This window comes from Vombatus ursinus, unplaced genomic scaffold (genome assembly GCF_900497805.2).
Source record: "Vombatus ursinus unplaced genomic scaffold, bare-nosed wombat genome assembly UNPS02000749.1, whole genome shotgun sequence".
In the NCBI taxonomy this organism is placed as follows: domain Eukaryota; kingdom Metazoa; phylum Chordata; class Mammalia; order Diprotodontia; family Vombatidae; genus Vombatus; species Vombatus ursinus.
The window spans coordinates 23,432,578-23,457,861 of record NW_020940527.1 but is presented as its reverse complement, the minus strand read 5'-3'; the positions used below and the strand labels follow the sequence as shown (position 1 = coordinate 23,457,861).

Below are 25,284 nucleotides of genomic sequence, written 5' to 3'. Positions count from 1 at the left end.
GGAAACTGAGGCAAACAAGATTAAGTGACTTGCCAAAGGTCACACAGCTAGTAAGAGGCTGTATTTGAACTCAACTTCCTGACTCCAGGTCTGGCACTCTATTCACTGTGCCACCTAACTGCCCATATCATATATATCATATTACTTGCCACTTAGGTAGCAAGTATTATAGTTGAATTTCGCCTTAGATAACCAAGGGGGGAATCTCTGAAGTAAATATTCCTTTCCTCCATTTTATCTTTTTAACTTCTCAGAGTTCCTTACCCACCTATCTGCCTTAAGGTTCTAATCTTTGGTACATATTTAGGATTTTTTTCTTATTGGATGAATAAAGTATATGCAAAACCACGATACCCCACTTTTATGCATGTAAATTATTCCCATCTCTCTAGGCTGTACAATAAGAAAGTCATGCCAAACTTAGAAAACAGGGCTCTGCTTCACCCTGTATCTCTGCCACTCTGAGTTTGACTTCCAAAGTAGGGCTCTAGGGTGTAACTCACACTGTGATTAGCAAAGATTAGCAAATGAGAAGAGTTTTGTCTTATTAGGATGATTGGGAAACAGGGCTGGAGGTGAGGGACATTCACTTGGAAGTGAGTTAACCTTCAGTTGGAGGACAGGCATGTCATTTTAAAGAACTGTCTGAAGAAAAATTGGAAGATACTGTTGCGTGAAACAGATGTGCCTAACCCAGATTCTCTCTCCTTTTCATCAGAATGACTCGTTCCTGGACCGCCCAGATGCCGACTTACCTCTGTGCTTTGAGCAAACTGTTCTGGTCTGGATACCTCTGATTTTCCTTTGGCTTTTATCTCCATGGCATTTATTCAACACCTATAAATCCAGAACCAAAAAGTCTTCTTTAACCAAGCTCTACCTCACCAAGCAGGTATGGTGCTCTCACCATTTCCCCACCCTCTGTCCTCCCTTCATAGCAAAGGAGTCCAAGGAAAAAAATAAAGAAGCAATTCTCTTTACCCCATGACTCTGGTTCCTGCAGCTTCCCCACAGGATGCCAGATCTGGAGCTGGAAGGCACTTTATAGGCCGTTTAATCCAGCTCTCGAGTTTTACATCTAAGTCAAGCCCTAGCAGACCCTTGAGCTCATTCACCTCCTCACATTCCATACCCATGTCGTCCCTTCCCCAAACTGTCAGCTAACATGACCTTTTACCTGGGGAGACTGTGTGCTGTTAGACTCTGGTACAATCGATGTTAACTGAAATTAGAAGTGGTTGATCAGTAAACCTGATAAAAACTTTTTTTTTTTAAAGAGGGAGAGAGAAATAGGCTCGTTTCCAGCAAGCACTTCTGATAGATGAGACCTAGGGAATTCTACTGGCAGGGGAGAGGATGGCAGATGGGTCCATATTTCAAACCTGTTCATATTCTTCAAAGTTCTGTATCCGATTCCAACATTTCTAAACCTCCAACCAAAACAATACCTGATATTTCTATTAGACTTGGAAGTTTACAAAGTGCTTTACAAAGTACTTACAAAATACTTATTTGATCCTCAGAATAGCCTCATTATGTAGGTGTTATAGGAGCTTTAGGGTCCAAAGCTTATACTGAAGTGTTATTGTAATGCCTGTGTTACAGATCTGGTGGAAGAACCCCCAAATTGACACGAATACTTATTAGTAGTAACAAAACTAAGCAGTGACTGATTTTTTAAATTTATTCAGACATCAAACTTGAAGACAAAGGAAAAGGAGACAAAATCTGAGTAGGAGCAATAATACTGTCTTTTCTAAATAACTGGAAACACTCCACTTTGACTTCATATCACTCTTATGGTTAATTCATCAAACATTAACCATGTAGTTGATTTAATAATTAAATAGTTGATATTAAATAAATAATTAAATGATAATTAAATACTTAAACATTTGATAAAAACTGAATAGTCTTTACTGTTAGATATTTAGTTATTAAATCCATATTCCTATGATATTTTAAGACTTACTAAGTACATTTTAAAAAAATTAAGTCTTGTGAGATAAGTTAAGTACTTTTATTTTTTTCTGCATTTTGGGGGGGGGGGGGCTAGGCAATGGGGCCAAGTGACCTGCCCAGGATCACACAGCTAGTAAGTGTTATGTCTGAGGCAGTATTTGAACTCAAGTCCTCCTGAATTCAGGGCCGGTGCTCTATCCACTGTGCCACCTCGCTGCCCCAGTTGAGTACTTTTATTACAGGTGAATAAACTGAGGTTTTGAGAAGTTAAACATTTTGCCTATGATTACATAGCCAGTAAGCGTCTTACGTAGGTTCACACTCAGATCTCCTGGCTCCAGGTCCCTGTCCATTACCCCTTCTACCTACGTGACCTCTGCATATCATTCCCTGCCTTTTTCCTGTCCTCATCCCCCATAATATGTTGCCTGAGATAGCTCACTCTCTTGGGGAAATGGAAGAACCTATAGAAGATGCTGTAATCAGAAGGCAAAAAACCATAAAACCCTAGGAGAACGTCTTCGTGTATTGTATCAAGTATGGCTGAAAATCTAGAACTCAGACCATCTATAACATAGAAACTAATAGATAGAGCCGTGTGCTCTTTCTCTGTTGTCCAGGTAGTAAGTATGGCGGCTTACTTACAGCCAGGAATTCTGACCACAATGTCAATGCATCTGGTCTCCCATCGGTCCCTGCTGTGCTGAGCATAGATATACCTGGACTTTCAATGGAACAAGCAGGGACTCTGGAATAAGAGAACCCTGACAGTTCTGGCAGTCACAAACAGTGGGATCTGGGACAAATCACTCAACTTTCCTGGACCTGAGTTTCTTTATCTGAAAAAGAGGATTTTGAATTAGATGGTTTCGTACACCCTTTCCACCCTAGATACTTTATCCTTTAAATGGTATGCGCTGATGTGGTAACAAGTTTCACATACAGCTACTGTGGAGAGTTGTCCATGGCTGAGGCTTATTCCTCAGATCCTAGATTTAGAGATCATATTATCCAGTTACCTCGATTTAGAGGTGAGGGAATAGAAATCCAGACACATTGTGAGTTGGTAGGAAGTGCAAGATGTCACAGGTTGAGATTTGTAATCAGGTTGAAATGCTCATTCAATTACACTGTGCTGCAGAAAAGGAGTAGTAGTAGCTAAGCTTCAAAGACCAGGGGTTCAACTTACTAGCCTAGCTGTGTGACCCTGGGCAAGTCACTTAACCCCATTGCCTAACCAAAAACAAAACAAAACAAAACAAAGACCAAGGGTTCGAAAGGCTGTTGATAGGTATTGATAGCCCCGAGTGAGTTAGAATTAGAAATCTCTCTTTGTTGCATGAGGTCAGAGCTATTCATATGATTGTTTCCCTGGACTCCTGCCTAACAGGGAATCCAGCAGGAAATGACTCAGCTTCATATTTTCCCAGTTTTGCCCTTTGGAGCTTGACATTTCAAAATGGTTGCCCTCTATATCTGGATCATTGATTCAAAGCTGGTGGGGACCTTCAAGATTCCTTAGTCCAACCCCCAGATCTTACAGATGTAAATAAGGGATAGATGTTTACAGATGTGCAGATGGCAACTCACCTGCCTCTGTGTCCTGTTTGGACTTTGCCTGGAGATAACAGACTCCTTTGCCTTAGTTTGTCTCATCCCTCACTACAGAACTATGTACTATGTACTATGTACCACAACTGTGTACTATGCCATGCCAGATTCAATGATCCTACAGGAATTGCAGTGTACTCCATGGAAAGCTCCTGGCTGCAAGCTCTAGTCCTTTTTCCAGATAGGAATAATTATTACCACTCACTTTGATATTTTAATGGCTTCTCAATTACTTCAATATGAATACTCATCCCACCATTTCAGAGGACAGTTTATCCACATTTTCTCATCCTGTAGGACTCTCATCCATGTCCTCCCATAAATTTTCCATAAAGGATCTACCCAATACAATGAATGCTTTCTTCTCAGTCTTCTTGGATTCCCTTGCAGCTTTTGAACTGTTCATGTTTCTTTGATCTTACTCCATGATGGATCTGTCTCTGTTTCTAATTCTATATTTCCTTGATAACATTTTTTGTCACTTCTTGCGTGCAAATTATCATAGATAATATCTTGCAGTTTCTTATACCCATCTCTCTTCTAGTTTTGGGGGCAATCATAATGTCAGCTTGGGGGAGGATATATTTTCAGGAGCTGACTAGTAAATTCTTTCTATTTTCATCTTGCCTTCTGGTTCTGGGCAGTTTTCTTTTATGTTTTATTGGAATACTGTATTCAGGTTGTGTGTGTGTGTGTTTGTATATGTGTGTGTGTTATGTTGTGTTTTTGGTCTTAGTTTTCAGGGAGTTTGAAAATTATTAAATTACTCCTCTTTCCACCCATTTTCCAGTTCACTTGTTTTGTTTCCGTATTTGTCATTGTCTCATTGAATCATTGAGTTGTTTGATTCATTTATTTTTCAGGCAGTCTACCACTTGGCTCATATTTCCTGCCTTCTGTTCTTAGCTATTTTCCTTCCAATTTTTTTCCTTAAGAGCTCTAATTCATTTGAAAAAATCTCTTGCCTCATTTTTTTTCATCCACTTTTGGTGTCCTTGAGGCTGTTGTAGTCTGCTTGTACTTGTTGTGGATTATCGTCATAGCTACCATTTACATCATGCTTTAAGGTTTTTTGTTGTCCAACCCTTTGGGGTTTTCTTGACAAAGATACTGGAGTGTTTTGCCATTTCCTTCTCTGGCTCATTTTATAGGTGAGTATACTGAGGCAAACAGGATTAAGGGACTCTCCCAGGGTCAAATAGCTAATAAATGTCTGAGGCCAGATTTGAAGTCGGGAGGATGAGTCTTCCTGATTCCAGACCAGACACTATTCACTGCACCATCTAGCTGCTTTAAGGTTTGCAAAACACTTTACAAATATTTCATTTGATCCTCAAACAACTCTGCGAGGTAGGTGCTATTATAATCTCCATTTTGCAGAAAATAAGAAACTGAGATACACAGAGTAACTTGCCCAGGGTCATACAGCTACTAAGTATATTTGGCTGGATTTGAACTCAGGTCTTCTTGATTCTGGGTACAGTGCTGTATCCACTGTACTACCTAACTGCCTTATATGGAGTTATTCTCTTTCTGGATTTTCCCGCCTTGGACTTCTTTAACTCTATAGTATTGCTTCATCGTATAAGAAGTTTTCTTCTGTGTGGTTATGTCTCCAGCCTCAGTTCCTAGATTGGGACAGTATACTCGGGTCAGGTTCTGCCCTCTCTTGGATTGGGTAGTTAGGCACTCATCCTGTTCCCTCTGCTGCTGTCTCAGCCCTGATGCTGTTCTGGATGGGATGACTGGAAGCATGTCCCTCTCCTTGTGATAGGAGGTTGGGACCAGGTCCTACCCTCTGCCTCAATCCCTGGTTTCTGCCTATATATCCTGGCAGCCCAACCTGCATATTGACCTCAGCCCCATGTGCATCTCCTTCTCTCCACCCAATCACCTAAGAATTGTCCTTACCCCCTATTATGGCCCTGATGGGACCCAATGATATTGGTGATCACACTAGCTTCAGGCTTCCTGGAAGGCCCCACAGCACACATTTCCTTGGTGCCTCTACTCCCTCAATACCTCCTTGGGCAGTCACCTAAGGGGAACCAGTTAGTTTCTTGCTATGACTCTAATAGGCCAGGGTCAAGATCTTGTGGACTTTAGGTACCATTTGCCAGAAATTATGCTGGCTTTGGACACCCCTGGTACTCTACCAACCGTGGTGCCCAAAGGCTTCTGGCCATCTTTGTTCAGTGTTCAACTGAAGAGAAGAACTTACTGCTATTTCCCTCTGATTTAAATGATCATCACTTTATCTGGCTTAGCCCCCCACTCCCTTTAAAAAAAATTCTTCGTCAGAGAGTTCTTTAGGGAAACTGGGCTTGTCTATAACCTTTCATGTGGCCATCTTGGCCAAAAGTTTCCCACAGTTTTGTTTCTTCAAAGACTATGGTGTTCTATGATTTATAGCCATTTTATATCACTTGAAAAATATTGATGTACTAACTCAGTGGGTTGCTTATACAATGGTAAGGCATGATCTGGGTAATATGCATTACCCAATATTCACTTGTGCATATTGTTACGTCCATCTATTTGAGCACCCATGGACTCCTTGGGGACTTCTATAGCCTTGGTTCTCAGAACAATGTCATCTGCAGAGAGGATCATTTAGAAGACCTTCTCATCCATAAGGAATCTTTCCATGTGGCCTCTGGGCAGCACTTTCTTCACATCAGTAGGAAATACCTTTGATACATATACCTCTCCCCATTTTATGCTTCCCTTGATAATGATGATAATGAAGGTAATCACTTGAACAAAGTTCTCCCTGTGCTTTTATCTATCAAAAAATTTTGTGTGACTTTAACCTATGCATAGGAGGCACCATCTCAGAGGAGAGATTTCAAGGCTCCAATTTTCTCTGTTTAATTAAATGTTACAAAAGACCGAAGGACAAATTTTCATCAAGGTTACTATTGATATGTATGCATAAATATTAAAGATTTTATGGAGATGAAAAATAAACATATGAGTTGGTGATTACTGGTTATCATAGATTAAGAGCTAGAAAGAACCTTCATTTTACAGATGAAAATATTAAGGCCCAGCAAAGTTAGGTGACTTGCCCACTGTTACATAAATAGTGAGCCGCAGAGCCAAGATTTGAACCCAGGTCCTCTGTCTCCAAATTCAAAACTTTTCCCCTGCAGTTATCATTTTGGGTAGCTAGAAGGGAGCAATACTGTCCTCTCTTTTGGAATCATACCTTCTTTGGAATTACCTTAAAATTGCCTTAAACCAGATATCCCTAATTGCTTTCAGGATTATGTTACTTTACACGTGGATTTCTGTGTGTATTTGATTAGGTCTAGTGGCTTTTGTGGGACAGCTAGGTGGTGCAGTAGATAAAACACTAGGCGTGGAGTCAAGAAGATCTGAGTTCAAATCTGGCCTTAGACATCTACTAGCTATGTGACCCTGGGCAAGTCACTTAACACCTATTTGCTTCAGTTCCTCATCTATAAAATGGAGATGTACTGGAGAAGGCAAACTACTCCAGCATCTTTGCCAAGAAAGTCCCATGAAAGAAGTCCATGGGGTCACAGTGATTTTTCCTAACATCATCTGCCTAAGTGCCACTTTTATTTCCTCAAATAGCACAATGTTTACTAAAGGGTTAAAGTCTGGATATGATAGCTCTATAGTCATTGATAATGAAAATGGCTATAGAAATAACTGATAAATATTTTTTATTCTCTTTTTCTTTTCTTTTTTTGGTTTATTTGTCCTTCAGTTTTATCTGCAAGTACTCTTGGGATGATCTGAGTCCCATGGCAAGATTTTCCTCTTCATTGCTTTTCATTGTTTTGTGAGGTAATACTACTGCTAGTAGATTTTAGTCACCATCCTTGGTAAGGTTTGGCAAAGGAGTTTGTATTCTGAACCAGTGTTTTCCTAAGCTGCCACGTCTCTCTGTTTGTTGAAAAAAAAAATCAAATGTTTAATGTTTGACCTGTCTTTATGTTCTTTTGTCTTCCTTTGACAATAATTTTATCTCATTAAACTATTTTTTTTAAATGGTGATAATCAGAACCATTGTCATTGTCTTTATCTATGTCTCCTTTTTTAAAGTCAACTGCTTTTTCAAGTAGGTCAGGTTAAAGCGGTTGTGATTGCATGAAGCCCTCTTCTTGTCTTTATCCTTCTAATTTGATTTTGATTTTAACTTTTGCTAGAAGGAAACTCCTATTCCAATACCTTGATCTTGACATTTGAGGAAGTTGAGGTCTAGAGATATTACATGGTTTGTCACCTGATTATGAAAACACAGGTGTGTGTTCTTTCTTATATACCAAATATCAATTAAGGGTATTATCACTACTAGTAGAAATAATACCTCATAACATTTTATTTTTATAAAACTCTTTTCTTACTGCAAATATCTTGGGCAAGGATTTTTTTTTATAGATGAGAAATCTGAAGCTTGTAGAAATGAAGGGTCTTGCTCATGGTCATATAATTAGTAAATGACAGAACAAGGATTCAAACAGGTAGTTCAATTTGATATATAGACACTCTTATCTGACATGCTGCAAATTTCACAAATACTTTTTTAAAAAATTAGAAATATAGAATTCAGAGAGAGAAACATCCTTGCACAAATTGGCTAATTTTTAAAAAACTAAATGTGTAGTGGAAAAATAACTTGGAGTTAAAGGAACTGGATTCAAATTCTGCCTCTGATACTTATTACCTGAGTGATCTGGGACAAGCCAATGAATGAATGAATGAATGAATGAATGAGTGAATGAATGAATAAAAAGTCTTTCTTTTTTTAAAAAATTTATTTATTTATTTTTAGTTTTCAACATTCACTTCCACAAGATTTTGAGTTCCAAATTTTCTCCCCATCTCATCCCTCCCCCACCCCAAAATGGCATGCATTCTGAATACCCCTTCCCCTAATCTGTCCTCCCTTCTCTTATCCCCTTCCCCTTCAATTTTCCTGTACGGTGGGATAGATTTCTATACCCCATTGCCTGTATATCTTATTTCCCAGTTGCATGTGAAAATAATTTTTTTAACATTTGTTTTTAAAACTTTGGATTCCAGATTTTCTCCCTTTCTCCCTCCCCACCCACCATCTTTGAGAAGGCAAGCAATTCTATACAAGCTATACATGTGTAGTGATGCAAAACACTTCCATAGTAATCATGCCATGGAAAACTCACTATATTTCCCTTCATCATATCTCACCCCCTATTTATTCTATTCTCTCTTTTGACCCTCTCCCTCCTTAGAAGTGTTTGCTTCTGATTGCCCCCTCCTCCCAATCTGCCCTCCCTCTATCATCCCCCTGCTCTCTTGTCCTCTTCCCCCTCTATTTTCCTGTAGGGTAAGATAGATTTCCATACCCAATTGAGTGTGTATATTATTCCCTCCTTAAGCCAAATCCAATGAGAATAAGATTCACTCATTCCCTCTCACTATCCCCCTCTTCCCCTCCACCATAAAAGCCAATGAATGAATGGATGGATGGATGGATGGATGGATGGATGAGTGAATGAATGAATAAAAGCATTTATTTCTAAGTACTTTGCCAAGGGCTGAGGATGCAAATATATGTGAGATAGTTTCTACCCTAAAGGAATTTTCATCCTAACTGGATAAAGGACAACACATATAGGGGAATGGTGGCTAAGGAAATGAGTTAATTTCCATATACCTCAGTTTCCTTATCTGTAAAATGAAAGGGTTGATCTAGATGGCCTCTAAGATCCCTTCTATCTCTAAATCTACAGTCCTTGTGATCTATGACCTTAATTGGCTTTGTTTGAATTAGTCTTAAGTAACTTGACCCAAGTCCAATACTTTAAGGTTATATTCATTAATACTCAGAAAAGAATGTTTGGAAGTTTTGAAAGATCCCATTTGGAAAAAAAGTCTGCAAAAGCTAAATTGAGGGACAGCCTTGGTCACTTCAAAATAGGGCTTATTAATAAGGGAATTGTGTGGGAATATTTCCCTTACCCAGGTTGAGGAGGTCAATGAGGTCAAAATAAATAGAAGCCCCATCATATAATAAGATAAAGGGAAGCCTATTGAGTTTCCTTACCCAGTTCAATCAATTCATCAAGTATTTACTAAGCACCTATTATGTGCATGGTGCTGTGATAGGTGAAGAAAGAACTGGTCCCAGAGTGTGGGGTAGGATTGAAATGATAGTTGAGGTTTAAGTGACAAAAGGTACAAATATTAGAAGGAAACAGGGTAGAGAGCTGAGTCAGTCAGGGTTGCCTGCCATATTAAGGGTTAGTCAGAATGCTATGAGTAAGGGAAATATCCCAACAAAATCCAAGGGTTAACAAAACTCTAAGCAGCCAAAGCTTCCAATCAATTTAACTTTTGCAAATGATTTTTCAAACTTGGTTCTTTTTAAAGATTTAGCCCCTGTGGCTATCTCAGGTTTAAGTCATTTTGTGGTAAGTACCCCCTTTACAACCATAGCTCTTGAAACCTTACTTTCACTTTGTTCCAGCTCTCCAGTGGACATGTTATTTCAAAACAAAATGTATTTAATCAAATAACATAACAAATAAGATGACTAAAAAAATCCCCCCATGCCACATCAAGTATACTCTCCTACTGGTTACCACCACACTGGTGGATGAGAACACATAGAGAGAACATGTGTAACTAGGTACTATTCATGGAGGGCACTCTCATAAGGAATAAGTATGACCAAAGGAACTTGTGTGAAGATGCACATGTTAGGAACCTATGGGTTTAGGGCACGTACATGGGTAGGGTAACTTATACCTATTGTGCTATAGAGCTGCCAATGTTCTCTAATGATTGTGTCATGTTGTTCTTGGCTGGACATTATATCTCTGGTCTCTGTTGGGCATCATATTGACTTTGTGAAGGGATCTCTGCTGGTCTCAGAAGTATTTGGGCTTCTCTATGCTACCATCTTCTAGCCTTCATGGCTTCAAGGCCATTTACTCCTACTTGCTAAGAGGTAGTGATTAGAAAACCTCTCCCTGATCAAGGGAGGCTGATGGCTCTTTAGTCATAGGTTATGAGACACAACACATAGATAAGGTCAACTTAACAAAATCCAGGCAGAAAGCCCTAAGGCAATGATTAAGTTCATTCTTAGTCTTCTGACTCCAAATCCATCACTCTTTCCATTGTACCATATTGTCTCTCACCTGTTTTGCCAGGAAGCTATCTATGATAGCTATATGTTCAACAGACTAGAGTTACACAGAGCTTCAGTGGCCTTTTTTTCTTTTTTTTTTTACCATGATCTCCCCCAGTATTTTCCTTAGATCCTTCCAAACACATTTCTTGTATTGTTCTGGGCTCTGGCATGAGTCTCAGAACATATTATCCTGTGTCAAGGTTTGTTCCTGAGGAGGGTGTAATGTTTTCAGGTCAATGTTTATCTGTTGGCATGCAAGTAGAACTGAGCCTGGTCACTCTTATCTCAGGAGAAGATAGTGATAAAAAAAAAAATTCCACTAGTGAGGACATGAGTGACCATGATTACCAAAGTTCTTTCCTTTCCTTTATTAAATATTGATAGCTGAGGAAGAGAATATTTTCTCACAGAAGATATGGAATCTTAAGTAACAGAAGCAGTGCATTTTTGGAACCCAAGAACAGGAGTTTACATTTAGTCTTATTAAACTCTGTCAGGCACATTCCCACATTTTGTCCAAATATTTTGGATCCCCACATCTCCCGCTTCCTCTAGGACTTGGCATCATTAACTCAATAACAAAAACATTTGTCAAACCCTTGTTATATGCAAGGCATGGTGCCAGGGGCTGGGAATATAGAGACAAAACCCTCTAAAAGGGCACTTGCCCTTAAGAAGAGGCAGCATGGTTCAGATATTCCAGAAAAGCTGTAATGGAATCCTAGTTCTGCTGTTTACTACTTGTATAACTGTGAGTAAGTCACTTCCTAGACCTTAATTTCCTTATCTGTAAAATAAAGGGATTGAAAAAATAAATGATTTCTGAGATCGCCTCCAGCTCTAAATCTGTGATTCCTTGATTCTGTAAAGCTACTGGAAGGATACAACATGTACACGATTAAGTAAATGTAAGATAGCTTGAAGAGGAAGAGAGCAGTGATGAGGAGGGGGATCTTGAAAGGCTCTCAAGTGAAGGTGGTACTGGAAACGAGCCAGAGATTGGATAAGAAGCCAAAGTTTCTAAGGTGGAGGTGGAGCATGGTGGAAGGCTGGAGCCAAGACTCATAGGCAGGAGATACAATTCAGGGAACAAATGGGCCGACTTTGTTGAAACATAGTTTGTGAAGGGGAGCAATGTGAAATATGCCTGGACATGTATGATAGAACCAGGTGGTGAAGGGTTTTAAATGAGAAGTTGTATTTTATCCTAGAGGCAATAAGCAGTCACCAAAAATTCTTGAGGCATTCTACTTTGTCACTACTCTTTTGTTCTTGAGCTCCTTACAATCTAGCTTCTACCCTTCTGCCCTACGAGGACAGCCGTCTCAAGGGTTATCCTAGTCACCAAACACAATGGGATTTTTCTCAGTCCTCATCCCGCATTTGACACTTCTGTCCCCTTCTTTCTTCTTGAAACTCTCTCATTCTTTCTTTCTCTCTTTTTCTCTCCCCTGTCTCCCCTTCTCTCTCCTTGGCCCTTCTTCTCTCCCTCCTTCTCTTCCTCTCCCTCCTTCTCTCCCTTTCCCTCCTCTCCCTCTTTTTCTCCCTCTCCATCTTTCTCTCCCTCTCCCTCCTTCTCTGCCTTTCCTAATTATCTCCCTCTCCCTCTTTCTGTCCTTCTCCATCTTTCTCTCCCTTTCCTTCCTTTCCCTCTCTGTTTCCTCCTTCTCTCTCTCCTTTCCTTATACTATACTCTTTCAGTTCTCATGTTTCTCCAGCCAGCCCTACTGAGTCAACTTTGATGAGTCTTCTTTATCTTTATTCTCTTAAATGTTGATTTTCATCAAAGTGTGCTTATTTTTTATAAAGAAATATGACTTCCCTGAAATATGTCTAACGTATGAAATGGAGGAGTCTCAGAAAATATATCAGTTACATGTCCACCACCTAAGTCAGTGACTCATTTTATCAACACTTTCGCCTAGGGTCTTGTTGGGCAGCCTCGAGGATCTCACCTCTGTCTGCCCTCTGGGACTGCCCTCAGCCCTGAGTCAGGGGCAAAGGATTGGTCTAAAATTGGAATGACATTGGAACCCTAATGCCTTGATCTTTTCAAACACTCGTAATAGTCATTTTACTAAATATCCTGTCGGAACAAATGCGTATCATTTGCAAATTCCTTGTATTAGAGACAATTGGTTCCATAGGGACTCAAAGGGTCACAGATTTAGAGTGAGAGCTTAAGGAATTTAGAGAACGTTAGTCTAGACCAGGGGTTCTTAACCTTTTTGGTGTCATGGGCCCCTTTAGCATTATGGTGAAATCTTCTGGATCTCATCTCAGACTAATGTTTTTAAATAAAATATAAATTTAAAAATATACATACAACACAAACAAAAATATGCGTAGATAAAAATAAGAGTGACAAATGAAACGGATTATACTGAAACACTGTTATCAAAAATTTTTTTTTTATTAAAGTTCCCAGACCCCAGGTTAAAACCTCCTAATCTAGTCCCCCGGCTTTATACTTCTGTGGAGTCTAGAGGGTGCCTCTGACTAACATTAGCTTTTTTTCTCTTTGCAGGTGCTTGTTGTGTTACTCCTGATTACATCAGTCATAGAGCTGGTCTTCACCATTGCTCAGGGCTGGGGTCAGACCCCTGGTCCTGCTGTTCAGTACACTAATCCATGTCTCTCCATCGTCACCTGGGTAAGAAGCATCAGCAACCTCTGAGCTTGAAATCCATTCTCTTGGGTTGAACTGAGAAGAATCCAGATCCAAGAGTCACTGCATCATAGTTATCTTAGATCGAGAAGGGATCTTAGAGATATTTTAGTCCAGTCTCACCATTTTCTGGATGAGAGAACCGAGTCGAACAGAGAATACATGACTAGCAAGTTACTGGCTGAGTCGGGATTAGAACTCAGGTCTCCTAAATACCCAGTCTGATGGACTTTCCACCGCTTCCCTCTGACTTGAATATTGCTTCTAAAGGAGCTGCTGGTATGACAGCAGGAAGTGGGTTATAAGCAGGGTAAAGCTGGAGACAGATAATGTTAGATTTTTAGCTTTCTGGTAGGCATCAGTTTGTGGAATCATTTCTCTAAGTGAATCAAAAGCTTTAAGGAGTTGGATAATAGAATGATATAATATAAATTCTAATCACTACCTTATTTTATACAATTCAACAAACATTTATTAAGTAGATAACTGTTTTAGGTTCCAGGCCCATTACAAAGTTTGGAGAAGAAATGGCCACTGCCCCAACAGGGGATGAAGATCTAAGCACAGATAATTGGAACATGTGATAATTTGTGATAAGGTGCCAAACCAAGCTTATTTGAGGCAGAATGTCCTCCCTAGTGGGGCAGATGGGGAAACTGATGCTCAGAGTAGTTAAAATGCTCCAGGTTATGGTTAGTGGCAAAGCCAAGACTGGGACCTAGGTTTCCTTATTCCCAGGCCATAATCCTTTCTTCTTTCTGCACACTGCTTCCTGGAGTATGAAACGGATTTTCTTATATTCTCCCATCTAAATACTAAGGATGAAATGTGAGTTTCTTGATTTAAGCAGAGAAAGAAATTCAACTGATATGAATGTAAAAATAATCACCCAAAACTAAATCTGATCATAGGTAGCCAGAGGCAGTACTCACATAGAAAGCTGTCTAGTATTATCTGTATAAACCTTCCCAAAAGGGATTGTGGAGAAACCACAATGGAGGTGGAGCATGGTGGAAGACCTGAGCAAAGACTCATAGGCAGGAGATACAATGCTAAATTCAGGGAATGAATGGGCCGACTTTGTTGAAACATAGAGTTTGCGAAGGGGAGCAATGTGAAATATGCCTGGAAATGTATGATAGAACCAGGAGGTGAAGGTTTTTTCCTTTTTCCCTCTGGAGCATCCCAGGGGTGGGGAATCTGTGGCCTCAAGGCCACATATGGCCTTCCAGGTCCTTGGGTATGGCCTTTTGACTGAGTCCAAGTTTTATAGAACAGATCCTTTTATTAAGGAGATTATTTGGATTCAGTCAAAGGGCCGCACTTGAGGACCTGGAAGGCCACATGTGGCCTCGAGGCCACAGGTTCCCCACCCCTGATAGGCACAAAAGTAAATAGAAGAGATGAGGTAGCTAGCTTCTCTGATTCTTTGATTTGCTTTGGCTAATATTAATAGGAGGCGTAGGCACAAAGATCTTACATCTTTTCATCTTTAATCTGTCTTTAATTCCACTATTATAGATTCATTTTGATGGATTTAGAAGTCTTTTTTTTTTTTTTGACTCTCGCAGTTCCCCATTCAAATAGAGAGGTTATCACATCTTAAGTGTTATTAAGTTTAGTTCACTGCTAGCTGATGACCAGATGGGTGACTGGAGGGATGCTTCCGAGGGTCTGGGGATGGGGAAGAAAGGCACTGCCAGGGGAAAGGGAGACAAACATCCCTGGCTACCATTTTTCCTTGGGTCTGTCTTTCCTCATCTCCATTGTTGATTTCATCGTTCTGTTAGTGAGCAATGTTCTTACAAAGCATGGCTTCCTCTCCAGCTCCTGGTTTTGGTGATCCATCACTGCAGGAGATGGTGCATGAAGAAGGACTCCTGGCTATTGTTTCTGTTCTGGATTCTCTCTCTGGTCTGTGGGGTTTTCCAGTTGCAGACTCTTATCCGGATCCTCTTACAGGTTAGAGAAGGGAGAAAGGAGAAGGGGAGTGAGAGAAGAGGGGGACAAGAATACCTTAAGTTTAAGGAAATCGGGTTCTGGCTGGAGTTGTGATCATGGGACTATCAGGTTTTTGGTTCTATTTCTTTGTTTTTTTCCAAGTATATCAATATAAATACATTAATAATAAAAACAATAAATATGTAAATGATATATTTATTGGTTCTAATCATTGGGAAAAGATTTGGTCAATCTTGAACAGGGGTTCTTAGTCCTTTTTGTGTGTCGTGGCCCAGTTTGGCAATGTCTGTGACGTCAATGGACCCCTCCTCAGAATAATGCTTATTAGTACATAAAATAAAGTACCAGATTACAGGAAGCCAATCATATTAAAATGTAGTTGTCAAAATAATTTTTAAAAAAACAAGCTCACAGACCCCAGCTTAAGAACCCTTAGTCTAGAATCATCTTGGAGCACAAGATATGATGCTCTGTTTTTGTTTTTGGTTTTTTTGACATTTTTTTTCTCCTTAGGGAAGCAATTCCAATATTGCTGGATTCTGCCTGTATTTCATCTCCTATGGTATTCAAGTCTTTGTTATGATAGTGTCATCCATTTCAGAGAGGACTCCAGAAACCAAAGCAGCATCAAATGTGAGATTTTGAAATTTTGGCTCCCTACCCACCACGTCATGGGGTAGTCAGTCAGTCATTCGATTAACATACATTTATTAATCGATTAATGTGCTAAGCAGTCAGTGGGCTATGTGTTAGGGATACAAAACCAAAAGTGAAACAGTTCTTGTCCTCAAAAGCTTACATTCTTTTAGTCTTTTGAGAGACAGCGACCTCAGTAGTCCCACCTAGGGATCCAGGAAACCCAGGATAGGGTGGTAGAGACCCTTTCAAGGGCTTTAGAAACAGGGGGTGGCTGTAGCATTGACTTGTTGCTTTTAGAAGGCTCTATCCAGCCTCAGACCAAACACTTGTCACTAACTACCTGTGTGACCCTGGGCAAGTCACTTAACCCCAATTGCCTTAAAAAAAAAAAAAAAAAAAAAAAAAGAAGGCTCTCCTAGTCTTCAGCCTGGGACATTTATGTAATAGGCAGTTATTTTAGAGTAAACTCCTGATGAATCATGTACCAGTTATTAGCACGTTGGGAACTTCAAACATGCTCAACAAATACTTTTGATTGGCAGATTCCAGGGCAACAGATTAAACCTGGGGAAATGTCTGCCCTGTGGGACAATGAACTGTTCCTGATCTCAAGATTTCTTGTTGTATCTATGTCTGATTTTTTTTTTTCTGTGTCTTGCAGAATCCATCAGCCACGGCTTCATTTTTTAGTTCCATTACCTTTAGTTGGTTTGACAGGTAGGACACACCTTGGGTTTGGGTCGATCCTTCAGCACTGTCTCTTCCCCTTCCCCCTCACTCTTTCTAGAGGACATGGAAAGTTACATAAGAGTGGATATGGAGCCAGTCTCTGATTCCCTTCCGTTTTGGACACAAAGTAAGCTTGGACTGTTAAGTTCAAGCTTTTTTTTTATTGATAGTTACCTACCAATCTGTCTTTAATCCCACTATTATAGATTCATTTTGTTGACTTTAGAAGTCTTTTTTGACTTCCACAGTTCCTCATTCAAATACAAACAGAGGACATTGTGTCTTAAGTGTATTAAGTTAGTTCACTGCTAGCTGATAACTAGATGGGTGACTGGAGGTTTGCTTCCTAGGCGTTGGGGATGGGAAAGAAGGGCACTGACAGGGGAAGGAGAGACAAACATCCCTGGCTATAATTTTTAACAGTCCAAGTGTACAAATGCAATGTATGCATTGGCATCAACTTGTTGCACAAGAACTGATAGCAGCCATAAGAGATACTGAGTGAGTGTAGGAACAGGACTAGAGATGGGTTTTAGGTAGTTATTGTCCAATGGGCAGCTAGGTGGTGTAACAGATAGAGCACCAGGTCTGGAGTTAGTTCAAATCTGGCCTCAGACACTTACTAGCTGTGTGACCCAGGGCAAGTCACTTAACCCTGTTTGCCTCAGTTTCCTCATCTGTAAAATGAGCTAGAGAAGGGAATGGCAACCCACTCCAGTATCTTTATCAAGAAAACCCCAGGGGCAGCTAGGTAGTGCAGTGGATACAGCACTGGCCCTGAGGTCAGGAGGACCTGAATTCAAATCCGGCCTCAGACCAAACACTTGACATTTACTAGCTGTGTGACCCTGGGCAAGTCACTTAACCCCAATTGCCTAAAAAAAAAAAAAACCCAAATAGGGTAACAGAAAGTCAGACACAACTGAAAAATGACTGAACAACAACAACTACACCAGCCTAGTAAGCTTCCCCCTCCTAGGTCAAAGCTGTTGATGTTCCTTGGAAGTTTCCCCCAAAATACACCATGGTTAATTTCAACATATATTTATTAAGTGAGGCCCTGTACTAGCTATCCTGGGAGATTACAAAAACAAAAAGCTGTGACCCCTGCTCTAGAGATCTTACAATCCAATAGCAGACATGTTATTGTTCAGTTGTATCTACAGCGTCCAACTCTTTATGACCCCACTTGGGGTTTTCTAGACAGAGATGCTGGAGTAGTTTACTATTTCCTTCTCCGGCTCATTTTGCAGAGGAGGAAAGTGAGGCAAACGGAGTTAAGTGACTTGCCCAGGGTCACACAGCTAGTAAGTGTCTGGGGCCAGATTTAACTTACAAAGTCATCTTTCTGACTTGAGGCTCTGTACTCTATCTGCTGCGCCACCTAGCTACGTATAGCAGAGATAACAGACCTTTATGTGGCAAGGGCCCTAACTATGATATCGGCAAAGTCCTTCCACATTTCTGAGAAAGGAGAGATCAGTTTCATCCGGGCTTTTCATAAAAGACTTCATAGAGACAGTCTTGATGGTTGGATAGACTTTTGATGGTCAGAGGTGTGGAAAGGGCCCTGGGCTTAGAGTCAGGAAGACCCGAATTTGAGTCCTGCCTCAGATGCAAGCTGTGTGATCCTGGGCAAGCCAAATCCCTCATCTGTAAAATGGGGTTGATGATAGCACTCACTTCACAGGTTGTTATGAGGATCAAAGGAGATACCAAGTGCAAAGTGCTTTGCAAACCATAAAGTGAATCTTTAAATGCTACCCACTCTTCTCAAACTTGTGGGGAAGAATCATTCTGGCTAGAGGGAAAACCATGAGTGAAGATACTGAGGCAAAACAGGGCAAAAAGCAAGGTCAGAAAATAATGAGTAGGACAGTATGGATAGGGAGGGGCAGGAGACACAGCTGGAAAGACTGAGCAAGATTATGGAAGTCCTTGGATGCCAAGTTAAGAAGTCTAGGATGGGGACTCATTCAACAGGGAGGTGACATAATCCACCTAATACTCCAGAAAGATTAATCTAATGGCAATTTGTTGTACCAGAAGTAGATACAGGGGCAGGGAATCTGAGGCCTCTAGGCCCCATATGGCCCTCTAGATCCTCAAATGTGGGCCTTTGACTGAATCCAAACTTCACAGAACAAATTCTTTTATTAAGGGGATTTGTTCTGTAAAACTTGGACTCAGTCAGAAGGCCACACCCAAAGGTCACACGTGGCCTCAAGGCCCCAGGTTCCCCATCCCCGGATTAGAAGCTGAGAGCGCCTGTAGGCAGGGAGGCCAGTTAGGAGGCCACTGCTATAGCGAAATTGCATGAAAGAGGACTAGAAAGAATTCAGCCGTATAGGCAGGTGTGAGCTGAGAAGGCCTGAATGTCAGTGGTGGAAATGGCAATGGAGGTCTAGGCGGGAAGCTGGTTCTGGAGAAAAAAAGTACAGGAATCAATTGGAAGAATTGAATCAAGGGGAAAATTAATGAGGACATCAGGACTTCGAACCTGAATGCCTAGGAGATTGGTGGACCTATTAACAGAAATAGGCAAGTCAGAGCTTGTCTGAGGGGGGTGAGGAAGGGAGAGAAAAGTGGTAAATTAGGTTTAAGATAGAGTGAGCTTCAGGCAACGCTTGGACCATCCAGACAGAGATGTCTTATAAGTGACTGGAAATGCAAGGACTGGAGTTCAGGAGAGAGATGGGAGAAAAAATGGAGACTTGCATAGAATCACAATAATGACAAGAGGCAGGACCACAGAATGATATAGAATGAAGCTAGAAAGACAGGTTGAAGCTGAGTTGTGAAAGGCATTAAAGCCCAAATAAAGGATTTTCTATTTGATCCTAGAGGCAATAGGGAGCCATAAGAGTTTATTGAGTAGGGGAGTGACATGGTCAGATCTGCAGTTAGGGAAAATCACTTTGGCAGCTATTTGGAGGATGGGTTGGAGAGATGGGAGGCAGGGAGGCCAGTTAGAAGGCCATTTCAGTACTTCAGATGAGAGGGGATAAGAACTAAGGTAATGACTCCCCATCTCAAGACTTCTTAGTCTGTCAAGAAATGCCCTCCATAATCTCGCTCAAGCATTCCTGGTTTGTTTCCTGCTACCTCCTATCCATACTGTTCCACTCACTACTTTCTGCACTTTCTTTATACTTTTCTGCCTCCATATCTTGAACCAGGCTATCCCCTCCAGCTAAAATGCCTCTTCTCCCACCAACTTGATAACACCCCTCTTGCTATCCTAATTCTATCTGTCCATACTGGCCATCTCTACGAAGCCTTCTATGAAAAGCTCAGCCAAAAATGATCTCTCCTGTGAAGTCTAGTAACACTCTGCTTATATCATAGAATTGCCACATAAAGTTTTGTATTCTATGTATGTCATCATTTATCTCCATAACTAGTAAGTGTTTGAGGGCAGAGATCATTTTTTTTTTTCGTTTTAAAAAATCTCTCAGGGTGCCTACTAGGGGGTCTTAATGAATATTTGTTGAAGGAGTTGGATGGGAGAGATGTTGTGGAGAGAGAAACGAGAAAGTATTTAAAGAACAAGAGGTTGGTCAATAAAAATGTGTTTAAAAAAAATAAAGAAAGAACAAAGGGAAGGATCAGCAATGTTAAATGCTACAAAGATCCAGGAGGATAAGGGCTTAGTGGTGTTGTTTTAGGGGCTCCTGGTGACTCTTGAGTCATTTCCAGTAGAATGCCGGGATAGGAGACAGACAATAGAGAGAGAATGAGCAGGTGGTAAGGAAATATGTGGTAATATGAATCCTTTGGAAAAATTAGTCAGGAAAAAAAATTAAGGAAATAGGAGGGTGGAGGAGGCCGCAGAGACCAGTGAAGGTGATGTGGTTGGTGTTTTGTTTTTATTTTCCAAAAGGTGAGAGAAATGTGAGGGGGGAAGGATCTAGCCAAGAAGGTGAGATTGGAAGACCCCTTCTGGCTGTAGCTCAATAATCCTGTGAACTTTGTTTTACAGAATCATTGTGAAAGGTTATAAGAAACCCTTGACCTTGGAAGATGTCTGGGATTTGAATGAAAAAGAGAAAACCCACGAAATCTCTAAGATATTTACAAAGTACATGGAAATAGAGGTAAAGAAGGCCAAGCAGGCACTGCAGAAACGGTGTCAGAAGAGGATATCCCGGGAGACGTCTGAAGCCAGGATGAATGGCCCAAACACTAGTCAGAGCCGAGACAACCTCGTATTGGTAACTTTCTCAGAGCACTGGTGGACACACGTGCGTGTGTGAGCGCACAAGCACTTGCACGTGCTTCCCTATCTTAGGTGCATGTCCGTGTACGTGGTAATAACAGGGAGGATGATGCCCTATATTTGTAAAGCACTTTGCAATTTTCAAAGCGCTTTCAGATAGATTATTTCATTTGACCCTCGCCATGATACCAACGGTATATGGAGAAGGTATTATTATCCTCGGGGCAGATGGGGACACTGAGGCTCAGAGAGATTCAAGTAACATAGCATGAGGTTGAACTAAGGCCAGAAGTTAAATGTCCTGGGCCCCCATCTAGAGCTCTTTAACTGAGAGCAGTACTAGAAAGCTCTAAGCCATCATAATTATAGAATGGAAGCTCCTTGAAGGCAGGGACTACTTTTCATCTTCTCTTTGTATTCCCAGTACCTTGCATATAGTAAGTGCCTAATAAATATATCCTAGATGGATCAAATCAAAGTAAAGAGAAAGGGCAGTTAGGTGACCCAGCACTGGGCCTGGAGTCAAGGAAGATTCATCTTCCTGAGTTCAAGTCCAGTCTCAGACACTGACTAGCTGTGTGGCCCTGGGCAAGTCACTTAACCCTATTTACCTTAGTTTCCTCATCTGTAAAATAAGCTGGAGAAGGAAATGTCAAACCACTCCAGTATCTTTGCCAAGAAAATCCCAAAAAGGGGTCATGAATAACTGGACACGACTGAAACGACTAAACAAAGAGAAAAGAGTGTTCCTCAGACATGGCTTTGTGAAGGAGGTTGGGATTTCAGTGAGCCTTGACTATCTAGAGTTGTTCTCCATGATTCTACCCTTGCCCCACTCTCTTCACCCTCTCCATTGACTGTCTCATTTCCTCTGAGAGCTTAAGCTAAAATAGCTAGAGGTGAAATTCTGCTGAACTCCAGGCCCACATTTCCAACCCTCTCCCTGGTATCTTCAGTTGGATGTCCCACTGACTTCTTAAGTTTAACACATCCAAAATGGAAGTCATTTTCCTCCCACAATAATTTCTTCCCCTGGTCTTTCATTTTTCTGTCAACGGCACCGACATTCTTTATGTCCTTCAGGCTCAAAACCTGATAGTCAGCTGTGGTACTTATTTCTTCCCCCGTTCCTCACCTGGACACACAAATGTCACCAAATCATGGTGAGTCTTTCTCTCTAGTATCTTTTGCATGGTCCTCTCCTTTTTGTTTCATTTCCATGAAAGGCAGAACAGTCTACTGAAAAACATACAGGAGTCAGGGGGGAGCTGGATTCAAATCCTGCCTCTGACATTTACTATATGCTCCTGGATGAGTCACTTAACTTCTCACAGGGTTGTTGTAAAGAGCAAATAAGCTAAGGTACATTGGAAGGTACATTGAAAATGTTAGGGCACTGTACAAATGTTAGTTAGGATTATTTCTATATCCAATATACTAGTTCAAGACCTCATTACCCCTTGCCCAATCTTGTCCCCTGTCTGGTGTCTCAGCTGCCAGGATTTCTCCCTGAATCTCTCCTCCACACCATTACCAGGATGATCTTCTTAATGTATCACCATGACCATCAGGATACCTCCCAAACACCTGTAACCCCTAACTTCTGTGGTTCATTGTAACACAGTCTCCACTAGAGAGGTATTGCATGATACTATTCGACGCTGGGTGACCATTAACTTCAGGTCTTAGAATTTAGAGGTGGAGACAATGACACAATTAACATTTGTTGAATTGAAGGATCTTGAAGTAGGTAGAAAGGAGTGGGGAGGGAAGACTAAGGAGAGAATATAGCATCAGGGAAGGGGCAGAGGATAGGAATTAGCCCAGTGAGTTCCAGGAGAAGGTAAGGAAAATGGCCTGGATGGAGCAGAGTGACAGACATATCCCATCAGCAATGGCTGAGAAAGGGTTAACCATTAATGCACAAGCATTGTGGAAGTAGCTGCAGCCTGCATGAGGGTTGGAGGTGCTGGGATTCAGAGCCCAGAGGAGGAAGGAGCGGTGGAGTGGTTGGATGTTGGACCAAGAGCCAAACCAAGGCGCTGGAAAGAACAGAGACCCTACCCAAAGAAGGTCTGGGTCGAATATACAGAATTAGAAAACTGGAAAAAGTGAGCCCAAAGGCAAGAATGATTACCAATCATTTCAAATTTGGGGAAATTGAGCTCTATGTCTTTGTCCCTGGGCTTTCAAATTTCAGATGTGATGCAAAAGACATACGTGAGCTTGGATATCCACTTTGTAAGACTGATAGGCACCTCACTCATAGCTCTTCTAGCCATTCTCAATGATTTGCTTTTGCCCTTAGGAAGACATGAAACAGAAAAAAAAGAAGAAAGAGTCAATATCTGGAACCACTGAAGACTTTGCCAAGTCCTGGTTGATGAAAGCCCTGTTTAAAACTTTCCGTGGTATTTTGGCAAAGTCCTTCATATACAAGCTGATTCAAGACATCCTGGCGTTTGTGAGTCCTCAGCTCCTAAAGTGAGTTGTGGAGCATCATGCTATCTTTGCGGGGCATAGATGACTGGTCTATCCAGGCAGAAGGCCAGACTCTATCAGCCCATTGCTTTTTTCACTGCTACCTACTGCATTTAGTTGATTGAGAACAAAGGGGCAATTTGCAAAACCTAAGGAGATGGAAATGGTAGTGGGTCCCTTTCACTTCCCCCCACCATCTCCAAGCTTTTCTTGCATCTAACCCTATTTCCCTTTTCTCCATTCACGTGGTTATTGCCCTAGTTTCCGCCCACATTGCCTCTTGCCTGGTCTAGTGCAAATAGCGTTTTCCATTCTGTCCCCTCTTCAATCTATCCTCTGGGCAATTGCCAAAATAATCTTCCTGAAGCATATCTGACCCTATTACTCTCTTAATCAAGAGTGGCTCCCTATTGCTTCCCTGACAACATACAAGCTGCTCAGCTTGGTATTTAAAGCCTTTTACAATCTGGCTCTGCTCTACCTTTTCAAGTTTGTTTCACATTATTCTCCTTCACACGCTCTGAATTCTGGCCAATTTGGACAACTTGTTATTCCCCAAACTCGATTCTCCACCTCCCAAACCCTGTGTGGTTACCATACTAGTCTATTGGCTATTCCCCAAGACAAATGTTCTACCTCTGGCTTCCATGCCTGTGAGCAGCCTGACCTCCGTGGGTGGAATGCACTTCCTCCTCACCTGTGTCTCAGAATCATTGGCTTCTTCAAGGCTCATGGGTCATACGCCACTGCTTACAGAAAGTCTTCTTCATCCCTCTAGTTGCTAGTACTCTCTGCACTTAAGTTGTGTATCTGTTCTGTATTATATTTATGTCTATATTGTGTTTATGTATCTGTTGTATATTACACTTATCTATTCACCTGTGGCGTTTTCCCAGTAGAAAGAAAACTCTTTGAAAGCAGCTTTTTCATTTAGTCTTTAGTCTATTGGAGCCTAGGAAGATGTCTTGTACATAGTAGGCACTTGATAAATGCTTGTTGGATTAGACTGGGCTTTTAGGGAAACCTAGGAGAGACCCATAGATCATGTTTCCTGCACAATAGAATTGTTGTTGACCAAACAAAGTGCATTTGGTAGCCTACATTGCCAGAGGGCCACTCTTATTTTGCTTTTGATGAGTGCCTTCTGTCCAATGGGGATTTAGGTGCATTGTAATAACCTGTGCAAGACTAGGAGTCCTGGGACCTGAGTTCTAGTCCTGTCTTTAGCCATGCAACTTTGAGATCTTTTCTAGGACTCATTTTACTCAGCTGTAAAATGAGAGGGTTGGATTAGTTATTCTCTAGCACTTTACAAAACTCTTCTTTCCTGTGGTCTGTTGAAAGCACTATCCTAGAGGAGAAACCCTTTCAATTTACATGGGAAGCTTCTCCTGCTTGCTTAGCAAGTCCACATTTCCAGCTGAGCAAAGGCAGCTCTAACTCCCTCAGTCTACCCAACTTGCACTCAGGACAGGCTCATTCAAAGGAAGAGAGGAGACGTTAGGCTAAGAAATGGGAAAGATAATTTCAGTGCCTTACATTGCCAACTCCACTCTGGCTATTTCTCATAAGATCAAAGACTTAGAGCGGGAAGGATCCTTAAAGATCATTAGGAATAACTTCCTCATTTTGTAGATGAGGAAACTGAGGGGGAGGGACGACCCAAGGTCGTAAGGTCAGTAAGTGGCAGATGCAGGATTTGAAACTAGATCCTTCAATTCCAAATCTGGCCCGACTCTCAGCAAAGATGAGGGCGGAGTGGGAGGAAGGAGGCATGACTGTCAAGCCAGGAGGCTGATCAGCACACCAGCAATTCTCGTCCCCAGCAATATAACGGGGCCCTACCTGTCTGCCCAAGTG

At 41.2% G+C, this 25,284-nt stretch overlaps 1 protein-coding gene across 3 annotated transcripts in view; it reads left to right on the top strand.

Annotated features, from left to right (window-relative positions):
- Nucleotides 1-25,284, top strand: part of ABCC2 (ATP binding cassette subfamily C member 2) — a 72,102-nt gene that overhangs the window by 5,509 nt on the left and 41,309 nt on the right. The window contains exons 2-8 of one of the 3 annotated variants that reach the window (XM_027859415.1): nt 719-892; nt 13,254-13,379; nt 15,222-15,356; nt 15,870-15,989; nt 16,657-16,712; nt 20,707-20,938; nt 23,252-23,427. In XM_027859415.1, coding sequence (XP_027715216.1) covers nt 719-892; nt 13,254-13,379; nt 15,222-15,356; nt 15,870-15,989; nt 16,657-16,712; nt 20,707-20,938; nt 23,252-23,427 — 1,019 coding nt within the window. Of the gene's footprint in view, nt 1-718; nt 893-13,253; nt 13,380-15,221; nt 15,357-15,869; nt 15,990-16,656; nt 16,713-20,706; nt 20,939-22,026; nt 22,107-23,251; nt 23,428-25,284 lie in introns of those variants that run through there. The other 2 variants (XM_027859421.1, XM_027859428.1) reach the window with 2 other exon arrangements.